The sequence below is a fragment of the Trifolium pratense genome, linkage group LG7, assembly GCF_020283565.1.
Source record: "Trifolium pratense cultivar HEN17-A07 linkage group LG7, ARS_RC_1.1, whole genome shotgun sequence".
NCBI lineage: Eukaryota > Viridiplantae > Streptophyta > Magnoliopsida > Fabales > Fabaceae > Trifolium > Trifolium pratense.
The window spans coordinates 32,349,703-32,365,733 of NC_060065.1; the positions used below are offsets into that span (position 1 = coordinate 32,349,703).

General features: G+C 31.5%; 2 protein-coding genes across 11 annotated transcripts; both read right to left on the bottom strand.

Annotated features, from left to right (window-relative positions):
• Window positions 1-1,348: 1,348 nt before the first annotated feature.
• Window positions 1,349-3,814, bottom strand: LOC123898501 (calcineurin B-like protein 2). Its single transcript, XM_045949477.1, has 8 exons — window positions 3,676-3,814; window positions 3,425-3,507; window positions 3,262-3,321; window positions 3,047-3,155; window positions 2,796-2,848; window positions 2,437-2,517; window positions 1,850-1,962; window positions 1,349-1,406 (listed from the first exon to the last, which is right to left on the bottom strand). The coding sequence occupies exons 1-8, from the start codon at window positions 3,812-3,814 to the stop codon at window positions 1,349-1,351; spliced, it is 696 nt and encodes a 231-aa protein (XP_045805433.1).
• Window positions 3,815-8,704: 4,890 nt separating this feature from the next.
• On the bottom strand, window positions 8,705-14,402 carry LOC123898353 (BTB/POZ domain-containing protein At5g47800-like). 10 transcript variants are annotated; one of them, XM_045949290.1, is made up of 7 exons: window positions 14,291-14,402; window positions 13,909-13,965; window positions 11,589-11,816; window positions 11,395-11,464; window positions 10,908-11,306; window positions 9,806-10,519; window positions 8,705-9,352 (listed from the first exon to the last, which is right to left on the bottom strand). In XM_045949290.1, exons 3-7 carry the CDS (start codon window positions 11,645-11,647, stop codon window positions 8,867-8,869), a joined length of 1,728 nt encoding a protein of 575 aa, XP_045805246.1. In that variant the 5' UTR covers window positions 11,648-11,816; window positions 13,909-13,965; window positions 14,291-14,402; the 3' UTR covers window positions 8,705-8,866. The 10 variants fall into 10 exon arrangements, with proteins under 10 accessions (XP_045805246.1, XP_045805242.1, XP_045805248.1 ...); XM_045949286.1 differs by having other exon boundaries at window positions 10,908-11,312; window positions 11,589-11,667; window positions 14,291-14,393; XM_045949292.1 differs by having other exon boundaries at window positions 11,589-11,667; window positions 14,291-14,392.
• Between the last annotated feature and the right edge of the window lie 1,629 nt (window positions 14,403-16,031).

Below are 16,031 nucleotides of genomic sequence, written 5' to 3' on the forward strand. Positions count from 1 at the left end.
CACGTCCTATAATATAATTTGTTCAACATGACCCTAAAAATCGATGGTACCATCCCTTTAATTTTGAAACCAAAAACAGAACCCTTCAATTTAATCGGCACCCTAGAATCCCCCTTTCTTTAACCCATCTTCATTATTTATCAAAAGAAAAATCATCTTCGCTTAGTCACATTCTATGTTGCATGCGGGTACGGTACCGGTATCCGTTACTGGTACCGGTACGTGGTACGACATTTTTAAAAAAACTAGGTATGAGTATGCTAATATAATTTTTTTTTTAATATAGTTATATAATTAAAATAATAAAATTATATTCTTAAAATAAATAATTAAACATAAAAAATAACAAGCTTTAAAAGTAGTTATATTGTGGTTTACACGTTTACAAAATCATAGGAGTAGTAGTAAGATTATGCGGCTATGCTTTTAAAAATATATAAAAAAGGAATGAAACTGAATCAATTCTAATTCTAAACTAAAGTGAATTTTTATTAAAAAAATAAACAAATAAAAAAAGACTGGGATTGAGAAGTGTTGCAAAAAAAAAGTCATACTTTGAGGGTACGTACAATGGGAGTACCGTACGCGTACCGGTACCCGGTACTGGTACTGTGTCTAAAATGGAGTACACGTGCAACATAGGTCACATTGAAGCATTTTAAATTTGAGCAAATTTACAAGCAGCAATGCAATATAAGGCTTTTTGTTGAATTTTGAAATTAAAGTATTTGCATTAAAAAATTTATGATAACTATGTTATTTTTTCATAAATACCTCTACTCTAGGACTGTTTACCAACAAGAGTTTGGCTAAGAGAGTGGTTTGTAATATGTCCATTGGTCTGTCCTATTTGTGAGAATAAATAATGAGAATGAGTTGCTTTCGTCGCGAATCCACCTGTTCAACACGCCAAAAGACATTATTCTGGAAGTCTATAAACCGAGAAGCGAATATGGTTGCTCATATGCTCACACGGGCGGCCATTTCTTGATTTATTATATTATGAATCGCGACCAGAACAATCATTTATCATACTTTACTTACCTCCATCCAATTCCAAATTACCGGATCATTCTCATAGAAACCAGAGGGTTACAACAAAAAAATTATAAGTTTACATGAGCCATTCACAAACTATAAGTTCTAATTCGAAAATACTTGAATATTCTAGGTGAAATTAATCAAATCCATTCAATGGACTAACTTTACCTACTCAAAAAGAGAAGGTGAAATTCAATTAAATGAAAATCTAGACAAAAAATTTCATAAATCCATCTTAACCAAATCCTTCATGCAGAACTCACAAGGGACCAAGAAAAATGAATCTGGCATAGAACATACAGTTGCTTCAATGATCATCAACTTGAGTATGAAATATGAAACTTGGAAATTGTGTTGTGATTTCCCTGCAAACAAAAAAAAAATTATGTGAGATGAATTCTAGAGCTTGGTAACAAAAACAAAATCCTAATCAATGTTCAACTAAACATATTTCCATTTACTTGAGATACAAAATATAGATATATACACTCAAGATGCTAACTAGGACAAGATCATTGATTAGGCTTGTATATTAACTACATAGTCTAATATTCCATCTCTAGATTATATTTTCTAATCATATGATATATTTACAAAGTCATTATTCATTAGGGTTTTAAATTTATTAAGAATCTGAAACTTTTTTTTTTTTTTGGCGTAAACCAGATATTAAGGTATCCAAAATGGCATTGCTACCGTAATTTCAACCTCATCGATTGTGACCATTATTTATGTAAGACTTTCATCCATGGTTGACAAAATTGCAAAATTGAAATGGTGTTAATAGAAAAAGAAGAAATTAACTCACTTGAGATAGTGCAAAGTCATATTTTTCAGAAGGGATGGATGGTGCATCACAAGGTTGTGCCATTCTTCTTTGTCAATCTTCCCATCATGATTAGTATCAACTTCTTCAAATGTCTGAAACATTTTACAAAATGTTGGCAATAGGCCAATAGAGATGATTACAATACATAGTGTATGTTTGGATTAACTTATTTGAATGTATGTATCGACATAGCACATGCGAGATTGTTAGGAGAGTTTATAACACCTTATGACATGTTCATAAACTGTTTTCAGCTTATTTTGATCAGCTCTTCAGGATAACTTATGAAAACAACTTATAGTTATTAAAACAGTTTGGATTTATTTTATATTTTGTTATATAAATAGCTTATACATAAATACTTATATGATAAACTTTTATGCTAAGCGCTTACTTAATCATCAAGCCAATTTCTATAACTTCCAAAGTTATGCATACAATGAATATAACTTGCATGCTCATTAGGGTTTTAGACTAACTTCTATAGATTATCAAGAAGATTGAAAAGGAAAACAAATTTTGCAGATGAACTCAATATATATAGTATTATCAAATAAATGAATCACCTTGTCAATGATGCTATCAATCATCTCCTCTGATAATTTCATACCAGTTTCAGTTAGAGTTGCTACCACCATTTGTTTCAACTATACACAAAAAAGAAAATATAAGTGCATATCATCATATACATACCGATACAATAAGGGATCTGGATTGCCTGCTGTAATTGCTTCACGCAATAAGCAATCTCGGCCATCCAAAAGTAATCAGACGGTTTTGATTGATCAGTGTAGTTTAAACACAATTTTAACCTCAACCATTTATTGTTGATGAGACGGTCGATAATGACTACTGCGTTAATGCAGTTACAGCGTCGTGGTTAAACTCCATTTATTCATCATTTTATAAAAAGAAATTAAATTACCTCTGGTCTCTCAATATATCCTTGCTGTTTGAGATCATACAATTTGAATAAAACTGCAAGAAGGGAAAGTTAGGAATCCTCAACAACATATATGAAATTTGGAGTAAGAAGCACTGACACAGACACGATACCAAGACGTGGACACCAGTAATAATTTGAGAAAATGAATTAATAGAATGTAATCAATCATGTTAGACACGCCTGCAATCAGAAGTGTCGGTGCTAAAAAGAGAAGATGCCTAAAGTCTTACAGTCAATCTTATCATCCAATGGTGCAATGGGATGGAAAACAGAAAGAGCAAACGCAAACTCTTTGAAATCGAGTACTCCATGGGATTCTCTGTCGAACGAGTCAAAAACCTGCATAATTTGAAAAGAATAATATCATGAACAAGCCAAGCACATTTTCACCAATGTTCATATCATATGTATATAGTAGCATGTAATACTTTTCTCCTTTACATACCCTATCTGCAAATAAACTATGCTTGTTGCTTGACTTGAATAAGGCCAGCTTAAATTCTTCCTGTCATATATTTACGAGGATTAAAATAAACGAATTTCTTTACGGATATAAAGAGTCTAAAGAAAACTTGTAGAACGAATGAGCGTGAGATGCGATTACTAACCTTAGTGATCACTCCATCATCGGTAACTGTGCTGCTAATCTTCTTGAATAGTTCGTACAACGCTTCAACCTCGCTTATGCTGACTGCATTGATACCAAAACAAGTTAATGATATTCAAGCCTTAACTAGAAGCTTAGTAATTGAACACGGTAAATTATTGCGGCTATAGCGGCACTATAGCACTATTGTGTAGCCAAATTTGAAGGAACCGCTATTTTTTGCCAAGAAATATGGCAATGATTGTAACATACAAGCTGTTCCTCTTGCAATTGCTTGTGGATTTTTTAAACCAGTAGGCAGCTGCTTCTGCTTCGAGCTTGACAATTCGGTATTGCACCAAGTTGCCACAGAAATCCAAAGTTGTTTCAATCCGTCTAAGCAATACGCCATCTTGTTCTCCGGTAATCAACAAATTTCATACCTGAAACTCACACCAAGAGAAAAATGTAAAGCTAATTAAATGCACAAATGTGAAGAAAAGTAAAAACTCCTCTTTTCAAAACTAAAGAAAAATTCAAATGAAATACAAAAGAGTTCACAATCGACGTCTACATATGACATGATACAAATATACAATCAACACGACATAAACATCGAGATCTATGCTTAATCAATTCTAGTGTTTTTAAATAGCGGCGCCATTGCGCTATTATTCTATGATACACTATTTGTTACAAAACATTGTGAAATATGTGCTATAACGACACTATAGCACCGTTGTATAGCATAGCAGAATTTAAACAAATCACTATTTTTCTGCGATTTACAATTGACAACAATGATCAATTCTAGCAAAGAGTAAAGAAGAAAAACACAAACTTTTGAACTTAATAAACTAGTCAAACATGAAGAACATAACATTTACATTTTTCAGTTGATGTTCCCTAATTAAGAGGCTAATCAACAATACACAGGAAAATCACCAGACATGTTTTGAATTAAATTGAAATTATATAAGGTAAACATTGCATTATTCCAAATTGAGATAACATTGCTTTCCTTTAAATAGAAAGATAAAATAAAAAGAGTTAAATTGCATTCCGCTTTTGCTAAATTGTGATCATGGTTATTAAAGTTTTAATTTCTTGTTGTAATTTCCGGAACAAAGAAATTTGAAAAATAAATAAATTCTAGGTTGCATAAAAATATATAACTGATCCTTAAAACATCTGGTGCTTCAAAGGTTTTGTCATGTTAGGGTCCGTGGAAGGATAGATAAGTAAAATCATAAAAATTGTTCCACTAAAAAATCAAATACAAGTTTTTCTACAAGATTTGTTTTTAAGTTAAACTAATTTACCTGATATGATTTCTTGTGTTTTTTATAGTAAGATTTTGTGGGATATATTTTTACGGTGAAAAAACTTTTTTGAGATATCAATATTTTATGGAGAATACTCTCTTATTCTTATTTTATACATAATGGATATTATATGAAAAAAACTCTTTTGAGATATCAATATTATATGGAGAATGCTAATTGCTAAAGTTAGTCCAAATTCATTCATTGGTTTTCATATTTTTCTCTCTTCTCTCTTTCTTTCTCTCAAACCAAACACATCATTAGGCATATTATTTTCAATATTAAACCCGCTTTAAACTAACGATCAAGTTGAAAACAAGACATCTGATTGATAATTCTATGACTAAACTGAGATTTTTTCAAAGTCAGTTTGATAGATCTATGGTTGGTAATGTACAAATTATTTTACTCTTAAAATAAATAAATTTAATTTTAATTCCTAATTTGTTTATAGATAGAATGATAAACACTACCTAAAAATTCAAGTAAAAAAATGAAAATTCCGAACTCAAATCAAATAACAATTTCGATATTATCATTTAAACTAAACCCTACGTACATACTCTATTCCTAACATTCTAACTTAGATAACTCTCCTCACGCAATGGCTATATCAACTTGGGGTCAGCCTAATAAGTCGGATTTGGATTTGATGAAACAACTGCGTCACGCAATTACAACCGTCCGATCTAAAATCGACGATCAAGATTGATTATAGTTAATTTTATTAATATATAATATAAACCACCCGATCTAAAATTAAAGACCATGATTTGTGTTGCACTACGTGCTGCGGTATCCAAATCCCTAATATGTCTTATGCACAACCCACTAGTTAAAAGAAATGAGACATATTTTATCAACAAAAAAAAAAAACCAATGATAAATCTAGAAAACAATGCAAAGAATCCAATGCTAAGTATATATACTAGATTCAACATATTTTATAATTCTTCAAACAAGTGATGCAACAAAAGTAAGAATATGTAGTATACCATATCAATAAATTAATTAAAACATACATGACAATTATAAATCAACAAATCTACTTAGTGTGTTATTCATCATAACTAGATTTTAACAAGATACAATTGTAGCATTCCACTTCCACCCCTAATAATTTTATCTTAATTTCTCATTAGAATTTTTAAATTGTACATACAATATCCATATACTACAACAATACTTAGTACTATTACACTGTTCAATAACATTTTACTGAATACTTATGGTTATAGTATAAAATAAGTTTATAAAAATTTTAACGATCCAAGGTATAAATGTCTTCGATGTCATTAACCTAGATCTGATGACCTTATTTACATCAAAATTATATTAGATATGTCTAGATTTTGAATAAAAGATATAAGTTAGAGGTAATCACATTAACTATTGAGGAGAAAAATTTACTTACAAAAAGCTATATGATAATGTTCACAATTCCAAAAGCACAACTCCAAATTCAAGAAGCACTAGCTAATTGAACCCCCAATGTAGATATCAAATGGTACTTTATTGTATCTAAGATTAAAAAAAAAAAAGCAACATCAAGCAATAAATATTAATTTGATTTATTAATTAAATATGAAGTGTACACCAAAAGATCAATTGCTTGGTTAACTTTGATGTGTTGCATCTTTGATGGAACAGGAAAAGTTGGACAATTTACAAATAAATCACCAAACAAATTAGTAAATAAAAATGAAAATAATTTACATGAAAAGCAATATTGCATAAATGAATTATTAAAGTGGAGAGGAGTGAGGTTTACCATTCAGAAAAAAGCAGAGTGAGAACCTAGAGTGGCCATGTTTTTCTTTATGTAATTTATCTTGTAATGAAACAAAGGAAGAAGAATTTTTGTTTATATATAATATACATATAAAATATATTACATAAAAATATTATTTTTTCCTAAGAAAAAAGTATTATTGTTTGACTGAAATTTATAGAAAATTATGTATACATATTCATGGAGAAAATGGGGTTTTCTTTAATATCATTTTAAGCATTTGACTAATTTGTAAAATTAAATATCATTCAAAGGAGAAAAAATTATATAAATATATTTATTTTTATAAGGTAAAAATAGATTAATATTGAAGAAAAATAATGAAAAGAGAAATAAAATATAGGAAAATTATATAAATGTATTTCAAAAATAGGTGGAGTAAAATAACTGAAAGGAGGACAAAGATGGAATATTGAAAAGAGAAAAATAAATACTTTCCGGAGAGTGTTTAGAAAGAACCAAAATTTAAAAGGTAAAAACTACATTGTCATATAAGACAAAAGCGCTTCACTGTCATGACGAATAATAGCTGGTTTTAGTGTTTTAAGGTTATCGCACTCGAAATTTGTGTAATGACAGATTCTTTTTTTTGTTTTGTAAATTGTGCAATTAGGGATGCTAATCAATAGAACATATAATTTGATTTTGAGGTTGCTTTTTAAATTTGATTTATCGAATTTAAAAAAAAAATTCATCTAATATTATATATTAATCGCTTCTTCAAAAAAATATTATATATTAATCGGCTTCAAATTTGTAAGTTCTTTTTATTTTAGTTTATCTATTTAGGGTTTAGAGATGAATCATCTACACCCCCATTTGACTAAAAATAAATAAGTAAATTACCTATTTGAATAGTTTACAAAAACAAAAAAAAATTATAAATAAATAAATAATACCATGTAATGCATGAAATGATGAAATATTTCATGGGAGAGATTCAAAGTTGATGGAGTAGAGGAAATCTTATTAGCTATTAATTGTTTTTATTTTGTTCTAAGAATATTATTTTACTTTTTAAAAAAATGGCAAAAGAGGAAAATTATGATAAATTAGAATGATACAAATGGTATCCAAGAGCACTTAGATATGAAATGACGCTGATTTCTTCTATCTTAACCAAATTTTTGGGTTCAATCCTTGACTTGGGTATGGAGGATATCTAGTTTACGCCAAACAAAAATACAAATGGTTATTTTACTACGGAGCAGAAAAATTTTAAAAATATTTTTAATCCAATCAAATAAAAAAAACAAAGTGAGGGGAAAAATTTCTAATTAAAAGTATAAAATTGTAAAATTATTATAAAAGGACTCAAAATATTTAATGTATTAAAATATTCTGCATTGATATTCTTTCGAATTACTCCACCGGTCTTTTTTATGAGAAACGCTTTAAAAAAATCACACAACCAAGGAAACTAATTTTTCTCATTAAACATTGTAAAATTTTATGTTTTATTCCAAAACTAACCCCGAATTAGCATGTGAAATATGTCTCTCTAATTAATGCACTAGCATTGGAATGTATTATTTGATTTTTTTTTATCAAGTAGTCCGGTGGCTAGAAAATCCACCTTAAAGGTGAATAAGTGGAGTGTCTCGGGTTCGAACCCATTATTTGATTTTATTTAATGAGAGTACAAATGAAATTATTATTTAATAAAGAATAAATTTAAAGAGTATTTCCTATAAAAAAGGACCCAATTTTTTTTCAAAGTATTTCTTATAAAGACCGGAAGGAGTTTTTTTTTTTCAATTCCTTTCTTTTTAATTACTTCGATAATAAGTATTAAAGGAAGTTAGTCAAAAGAAATATTAAAGGAAGTTATTTATAATGTTTTTGAATTGACTATTTTACGGTTGAAATAAAAAATTCTTTTGAAATTAGGGAAGAGGAAATTATTATTAATAAATCATTATATTCGGATATTTTTACATTTTTTTGTTTGATAATGGAGCTGAAGATCGAATCCAGTATATCTACCATACTATTCAAACTCTTTACCACTAGACCAAATATAATGACTTTATATTCGGATTATTTGAAAGGTTTAAATGTGTTGTTCGTCCCCTTAAATTTAGGTGGAGAGTTAGTTGTTAACCTGAAACCTTAGCCCGAGCATCTTGTTATCATATCTTCGAGAAAAAAACTTTGAACACTGAGTCATCAAATTGGAGGCCAATGCAGTTGAATTCTCATAGATTGAAGGCTCAATTGAATCTAGAACAAAGCATTAGATCACACAATACTACATTTATGACAAAGGTAAAAAAGTGCATACACATATGAATGAAAACAATTTACTTTGAATTTTTCAAAGATTATTAGTAACATTATTAAAAATCTATCTTCTCTTTTCACTTCCATATTCTGATTTACTGCTTCTTGTCCTTCCTATGCTCATTTTCTTCTTGGACTCCTCATTGCCTTCTCTTATAACCATCTTTTTTTCCAAGTCCAATGCTAACTTATCATCTAATCTTTGAGTTTTGTGCTCACTCTTTTCCCTACTCTCAGCAAGTGATGCTTTTCTTGTGATATCTTCTCTCTTGAATTCTTCTTTGTCGAGTCCTAGAGATCGTTTTCCATTGCTATCTCTAGTGGCTGGTCTCATTTTTGCTCCTAGGAGTAGCTCATGTGGTTTTTGCAGCTTTGTACTAGTTGTTCCATTTGAGTCTTTCTCTTGTTCATAGTAAAGGAGCTGCACAACGGTTCTTAACGGCAGAAACTCGTTTTTGACAGCATGCGCACGCACTTCCGGAGACAATTTTTGGCACTCTAGAATCCCACACAATCGCTTCTTTTCCGCCTTGCTCAGTTCCGAATGCACCTGTTTATACATTGAACATTAGTCACATCGCGATTGCATCATAAATATAACAAAGGTTTTAAAATGTGGTCCTAGTCATGTTGGAATCTTTGATTTAGGCAAAAAAATTATGGTCTAGTAATGAGGTTTATGCGAGTGCGATAAAATCACAAGGGCATAAAAAAAACTTTGACATCACGGTCGCAAACCCTTTTGTTCTGAACCGGGCCTAAGCCCAACATATGATGTGTTCGCTTGCTTTTACCTCGAGCTCAGCCCAATCTTCGCACCCTCCTGCCCAACGGTCATCAAAGCTAGCCTTCTGTAACGGCCGACATTATTTATGCATTTACTGTCAATCTGCCTATCATGGCTTTTCAGCCGTTATTCCGACAACCATTAATGGTGAGGACGTCGCAACCGTCCTCACATTTATGTAAAAGACATTGCATATGTATGGTACTAATAACTCACCTTAAGATAAATGTTTATTGCCTGGTACAAATCATCATGTTCCATTCTGCCTATAGCCGGCACAGTTTCGGCAAGAGCTACAAATTTTGACACTTCCATATTATCATCCCTTGCCACAACTTGAAGATAGGAATCAACAAGCTTACCAACTTTTCTTATTGATCTTAACAAGTAGTGCCTATTATCGGCATCGCCAGGGGAAATTCTTTTCCAAAACTTCAAGAAACTTTCCAACACAACTTGAACCAATTCTACATCATAAAAATTCAGGTCACTCACTTTAGCCTCATGAAACTGTATGCTAGCTCTCTTTATTAGTTCAGTTTTCGACACTGTAGAAACACCGAAAAGATTTGACATACTCAGAAGTTTTAACAAGAAACCAACTGAAACTGAACCTCTATCTGCAGGAATCATGCTCACAATTGTTTCAAGAATTTTTCTGTTTTTCTCTTTCGATTCTTCTGTTTGCGATACCGAACTTCCTGAACTTTGTACATTTATGATGCAAGGTAACCACTTACAAGCATAGACATGCAAAGATTCACCAATTAACTGTGGTGGAAGAACATGTGTTGATCTAATAGTCATTATTATGCATCTGAAAAGATCTATGTTTAGAATGGATATATCTTCAGTCCACCAATCCTTCGGAACAGAATGATGCTGTTTTCTATTGTAACCGGGCCGAGTGTAGGTGTAGGACCATTTGACCTGCACATAACCATCATTGTTAAACACAAAAATGTGCTAAGACTAAGACTCTGTTTGGTAAAAAATAACGGATAGCGGATATAGTGGATGAGCTTATAGCAGATCGTAGATAAGTTAGTTGATTGAATTTGAAGTGTTTGGTAAAATTTGCGGTTGAACTAGCTGATAAATATAACATGACGTAAAATATTTTTAATTAATGAGAGAAAAAATGATACGCTATAAGCTCAAACTTGTGAGAGTATGACATTATCATACAGCTATATTTTGATTATACAAGCATATACGCTATGAGCTATCCACTATAAGCTAGTGGTTTGGCCTTGCCAAACAGAACCTAAGTATCAAATCTTATGTGGTTAAGTTTTTATGGTCTTAATCTCTTTACCTGTGATGGAGGTGTAAGAATTTTTTCAATAATTGAATCAATGCATTTTCTTATTATGCCAAGATTTTCAGACCACTCAGGTAACTTCTCGGTAGCCTGCAGTGTCGAAACTGAGTCTTTCCAACCTTCAAGAATGCATGAACCGAAGAAAGACTCGAGTTTACCTACGAAGTTTCCCCTCTCAATTGACTCATTCATTTGGAGAAGCTTAGAAGCACAAAGTGAAGGTACAAAATTATAAGCACTAATGTTGATTGAAATTCCATAGCAAAACTTAGCACAAAGTTCAAAAGCTTCTGATCCACCAGGCATATCATGAAGCTCTAGAACATCACTCTCGGAATCATTAGTATCGGAGCAAAGTCTTTGTAGAAGGCCACATTTTGAAAGAAGTGGAGACTGCAGCTAACAAAAGTAGTATTATAGATGAACCAAGATTAAAATTGTATCTTCTTTCTACACATCATACTCAATTGAATTCAATTACCTTGTGTAGCAGATAAGTAGTATCATTGATTTTTATCACAAGATTTGGAGGTATATCCGAAACTAGACTCCTGCATTCATAATTAGGATTAAACTCATATCAAGTTTTCTATACTTATATCTTGTCATCAAAATCTCAAATCAAATTATGTTCCAAAATTAGTCTAATGTTAGGCCAAAGATGGAATACAATACCTGGTAGCTTGTTCTGTGTAGAAAGTATCAGACCTTGTTCCAAGTTTCATGAACTTCATAGCTATTTTTGTTGTGATCTCTATGATCAAGGAAAAATTCTACTTAAATTCTTAAAAATTCTATTTTATCGATGTGAATGTGGAAAAACTCCAACTAAGTTACACCAAGTTTCAGATCATTATATGATTATACTGAGCCAGTTCCTGACATGTAATAAGAAACAGAAGACTAAGAGTATATGAGTTTATGAACTGATAAAATGTGATGAAATCTAACATAGTATCATAAATATTAGGTATGCATGATTATGTTAAGAAAAAGGATATGAAAATCAGGGAGAAAGTGGTGGACCAATACTAGTGTGTGGCCAAAATCTTCATAAGATAATACAAATATTATTCATTGTTTTAGTGAAAAAGCTTAGCATTAGTTGCATAAAAGCAACTCTTAAATATAACGTAGGTTAAATTGCACTTTTGGCCCTCTAACTTTCACAAACTTGCGATTTTGGCCACCTAACTTTCATAATAGCATTTTTGGCCCCCTAACTTTAGCTCATTTTGCAACAGGCTAGACCGCCACTAATATTGACCAAGTCAACGCACACGTGGATAGTGACTCACATGCCATGTCAGCATGTTTTGCACACGTGGACAGTGGGTGTGAGTGTGACTCATATTCATTTATAAGTGAACAGGAGCTCGGGTGTATTGTAGCGGAGCGGTTCAGGGGTGAACATGTAAATGTACCGTAGTAACACAACCCTAAGTCATTGCATAATAGAAAACTACAACACAACGGACACTCTGTAGTCAGAGACGTAGACACAATTAATTTAAAATCGGATGTTCTATTCTAACAATAAGTCAGCAGTGATCCACTGCTGAAGTGTCTTCTCAAGTACCTGACCCCTCATCTGATACATAGGAACCAAATTAAGAAACATGAAACATATATCTTTTTCTTTCTTCCTTTATTTCACTTTTTCTTTCATATTTTAGTCATATGATTGATGAAAGAGCTAAGCATTAGTTTCATTATTTCATAAAAGCAACACTTTTAAACAAGTTTCAAATTTTGAAATCAATAAAACATTAATCTATAGGAGCTATAAAGAAGAACCTATAGTGGTTGTTGAGGTTAAGGATACATAATACATATATGATTTTAGTGTTAGGCCTTTTTCACCTTTAATTTGTTAAAATCTTACATACACTTTGGTCTGTGCTTTCATAGACAAATTATGTTAAAGTAAAGAGTACTAATTTTTGTAGAATAGGTTCCATTGCTTTCAACATCACAGAAACATTGCCTTAATGCCTTTCATGTTTTTCTTCCAAAAAAGATAGATTCAGCTTTTGCAGGCCTTATAAGTCACCTTTTTCTTTGAGGTAATTTTCACAGATCCCAATTCAATGATCATAGTGAAAATTCAGAAAGTGCATAGTTAGTGTCAGCTAGCAGAATATCAATGATGCATGCACACAATATCAGCTAGCTTTGCCAGATTTCACGACGACTTTTGGAAAAATCGCGGTAATTTTGCAAAAGCTATACTTTGTAGCTTCAAATAAATCAAGGGGTGATCGTGATTTTGTCAAACCTACCGTAATTTCCAACACGTACACAAATGGTTGTTTCTTGCAGCACAGCACAACTATTGCCTTCAAAATGTTTTGTGACATGGCCACACCACCGCGCCAAAACCTCTCATTAATTTGGATTGAAGGTGATTTTAACAGATTCACAAATATGCTACCGTAATTTTGACAAAAGCTACACTTCAGAGCTTCAATAAAGTTAGTATTTTTTTATGTCCTGTTCTTATTGGAATTTTATAGGTACATAGAACCTATATACTTTAGTATGCTACTTTTTCCTTATATCTATATCTGACAAAAGTGCACTTCATTTTTTATAACAAGAAAGAAAAAGGCTTTTAATTGGTTGTTAAGTGTTAAGTCAAAACACTATTATGCTTTAATCAAATTACTCCCTAGGTATCTATTCTCCCTATGCTAAAGTAATTAGACCATTCAATATTCATCAAACACCAAAGAAATTATGCATTGAGAATATCTAGAAAAATTAACCAAGATAGTTAGCTCAAGTGGTTAATAAGCTCTTTTTAGCTAGGACGAATCGTTCGGGAGAACCCTAGTTCGATTCCTGGTGGGAACAATTTTTGGCCAGACTTTACTTACCTCTCGGCCAAACTCTGGATTACCGGGGACCCTTCCCCCGAAAACCAGAGGGTTAACGCCAAAAAAGAACACCTAAAAAAAACCAGTAAGAAGTAAAAAGAAAGTAGAAAACATACCTTTGATGTTACTTATGAATGATAGGAAGCAGAAAAGTATTCACAAGTGAGAAAAAGCTAGAGGAAGGAAGGAAACAGAAGCATATTAGTGTTTGTAGTGAAGACAGTGATAAACAAAGCTTATATATATGGCTTGACATGTGAAAAAGGAAAGTGGAATATGCTTTACTAGTTTCATGCAAGTAATCCTCAGAGACAAAGAAAAGAGAGAAATAAGGTGAAACAAACAACAAAGGGAGCATCAATAGTGTTTGAAGGTACATAAGAGAAGAAAGAGTGTGTTATTCATTTGAATTAGTCAACATAGTAATGTATCAAAAGCATGTTATGATAAACAACTTTGAATAGAAGAGAAGGAAAATTGAAAAAGAAGTTTTCATACCTGAACATCAATTGAAAATTTGTGATGCATGATTAACTCACATAAAAAGCATGCAATGCAAGTGGGGTAATGGATTGGAGTGTGCTCCTATACTAAAATGTGAAGATTCTTATGTGTGGGGCTAAGTCTTTGCATAGGTGAAAATATCAACTGTGCACTCATCATCATGTTACTTCCCACTAAACCTTAGGATATTCTTCTATTAGCCCTACCAATTAAGGATTGATATATAGACATCAAAGATGACATTAACACTATATATTGACATGTAATAATTTGAAGAAAAAAAAAACATTATTAAATATAATTACACGTGTTAGTGTTGTATCAGTCATTGACACGTGCACGTGTTAGACATTGAACGCATTTTTAAATTGCAGTTGTCGTCAGTGTATATATATGCAGTTGTGCTTGCGGCCACATCACGTAATGTGGTATGCAATTTAAAATCTTGAATATACATATTTTCAATCTAAAGTGTTGTATACTTGTATAGAGTCCTATTAGTTGAGGGAAATAGAATCGGTGGAGTTAGCAATCATTGTAATCAATGATCTCATACACCCTCCCGTTTAAAGATGAAGAGATTGATAATTTAGAATTCGACCTCAAATTAAGTAAAATCTGGTCAATAATTATTTCTCCTAAAATTAAACTTGAATTATTTTTTGAACAATTCGTCTTAAAATAACTCATTAACTATTTGAGCTCAATCGCTTGATTAAAGATAAAACTACTATTGCAAGTTCTAAATTTTCAACATTTCAAAATCACCATGTAAGTTTTTTTATTTCCACTTTTGTGACTACTTTTGTGACTACATGAATTATTGACAGTAGTGAATATATCCTAGTCAGTTGGTTGGACCACTATTATGTGTATGTCTGGCACGTGTCAATCCCTATGCCGTTTGTTGTTACATGAACATGATGAGATTGCTATGACTTTTCTCTTTGTTGGTTGTTTTTAAGACCAAATATATGTCTCAGCTGTATACCAAAGACACTTCTAATGAAAAGTGATCTTATGAATTTTGCTTAATCGTTCTTGGTTCATATGTGTGAAGGCTTCTTTCTTCTATCTGTTCTTGTTCTTGTTCATTTTTATATATTCAATGTCATGTCAAATGATCGAGTTAAGAAGCCTTAGCAATAAATAGTACTCTTTTGTGAATGAGGATTGAGAATCATCGTACATTTTTCTCCACAAAATCACTCATTCTCAAACAACTAGCATAAAGGTGGTGAGAGATATAAAAATGATTTGATGATTGAGGGTAAATTCAGTTAGAGAGTGAAAATGATAACTAGGTCATGAATTCGATTTTCACTCAACAAAACTAACGATACTAATTATTATACTAAATACTAATAACATTAGTTGATTCGGAAAAAAAAAATTAAAAAAATAGCATAAGGTGGGAGATCTAAACTGCCAATAACTTATTGTATTACTACTCTTAACTACATAAGGTGGGGAGGACACTTGTATTTGATCTAAAAATATGGGCTTAATACACATAATATTTTCTTATATTTAAATTTTTTGTTTATATTTGAAATTAGAGAGAGAATATATGACCAATAATTAATTGATTCAAGTGGTAAGAATTTTGGTCTTTTTTTTGAAGAAACTAAAATGAGATATATTAACAAACAGCCTCCTCAGCATAAGGTGTGCCAAGATAGACTACCAAAATTTACAAAAAGTCACGGAAATAAAATAACCAATTATACAAGAC

Coding starts and splice junctions, on each gene's coding strand:
- LOC123898501 (XM_045949477.1), bottom strand. CDS start 3,814: ATGGCGTATTGCTTAGACGGATTGAAACAACTTTGGATTTCTGTGGCA. Junction 3,508..3,675: donor AATTGCAAGAGGAACAGCTT/GTATGTTACAAT, acceptor GTATCAATGCAG/TCAGCATAAGCGAGGTTGAA. Junction 1,407..1,849: donor ATGACTTTGCACTATCTCAA/GTGAGTTAATTT, acceptor TTTTGTTTGCAG/GGAAATCACAACACAATTTC.
- LOC123898353 (XM_045949286.1), bottom strand. CDS start 11,647: ATGAAGTTCATGAAACTTGGAACAAGGTCTGATACTTTCTACACAGAA. Junction 10,520..10,907: donor TTCTTACACCTCCATCACAG/GTAAAGAGATTA, acceptor GGTTATGTGCAG/GTCAAATGGTCCTACACCTA. Junction 9,353..9,805: donor CAATAAACATTTATCTTAAG/GTGAGTTATTAG, acceptor ATGTATAAACAG/GTGCATTCGGAACTGAGCAA.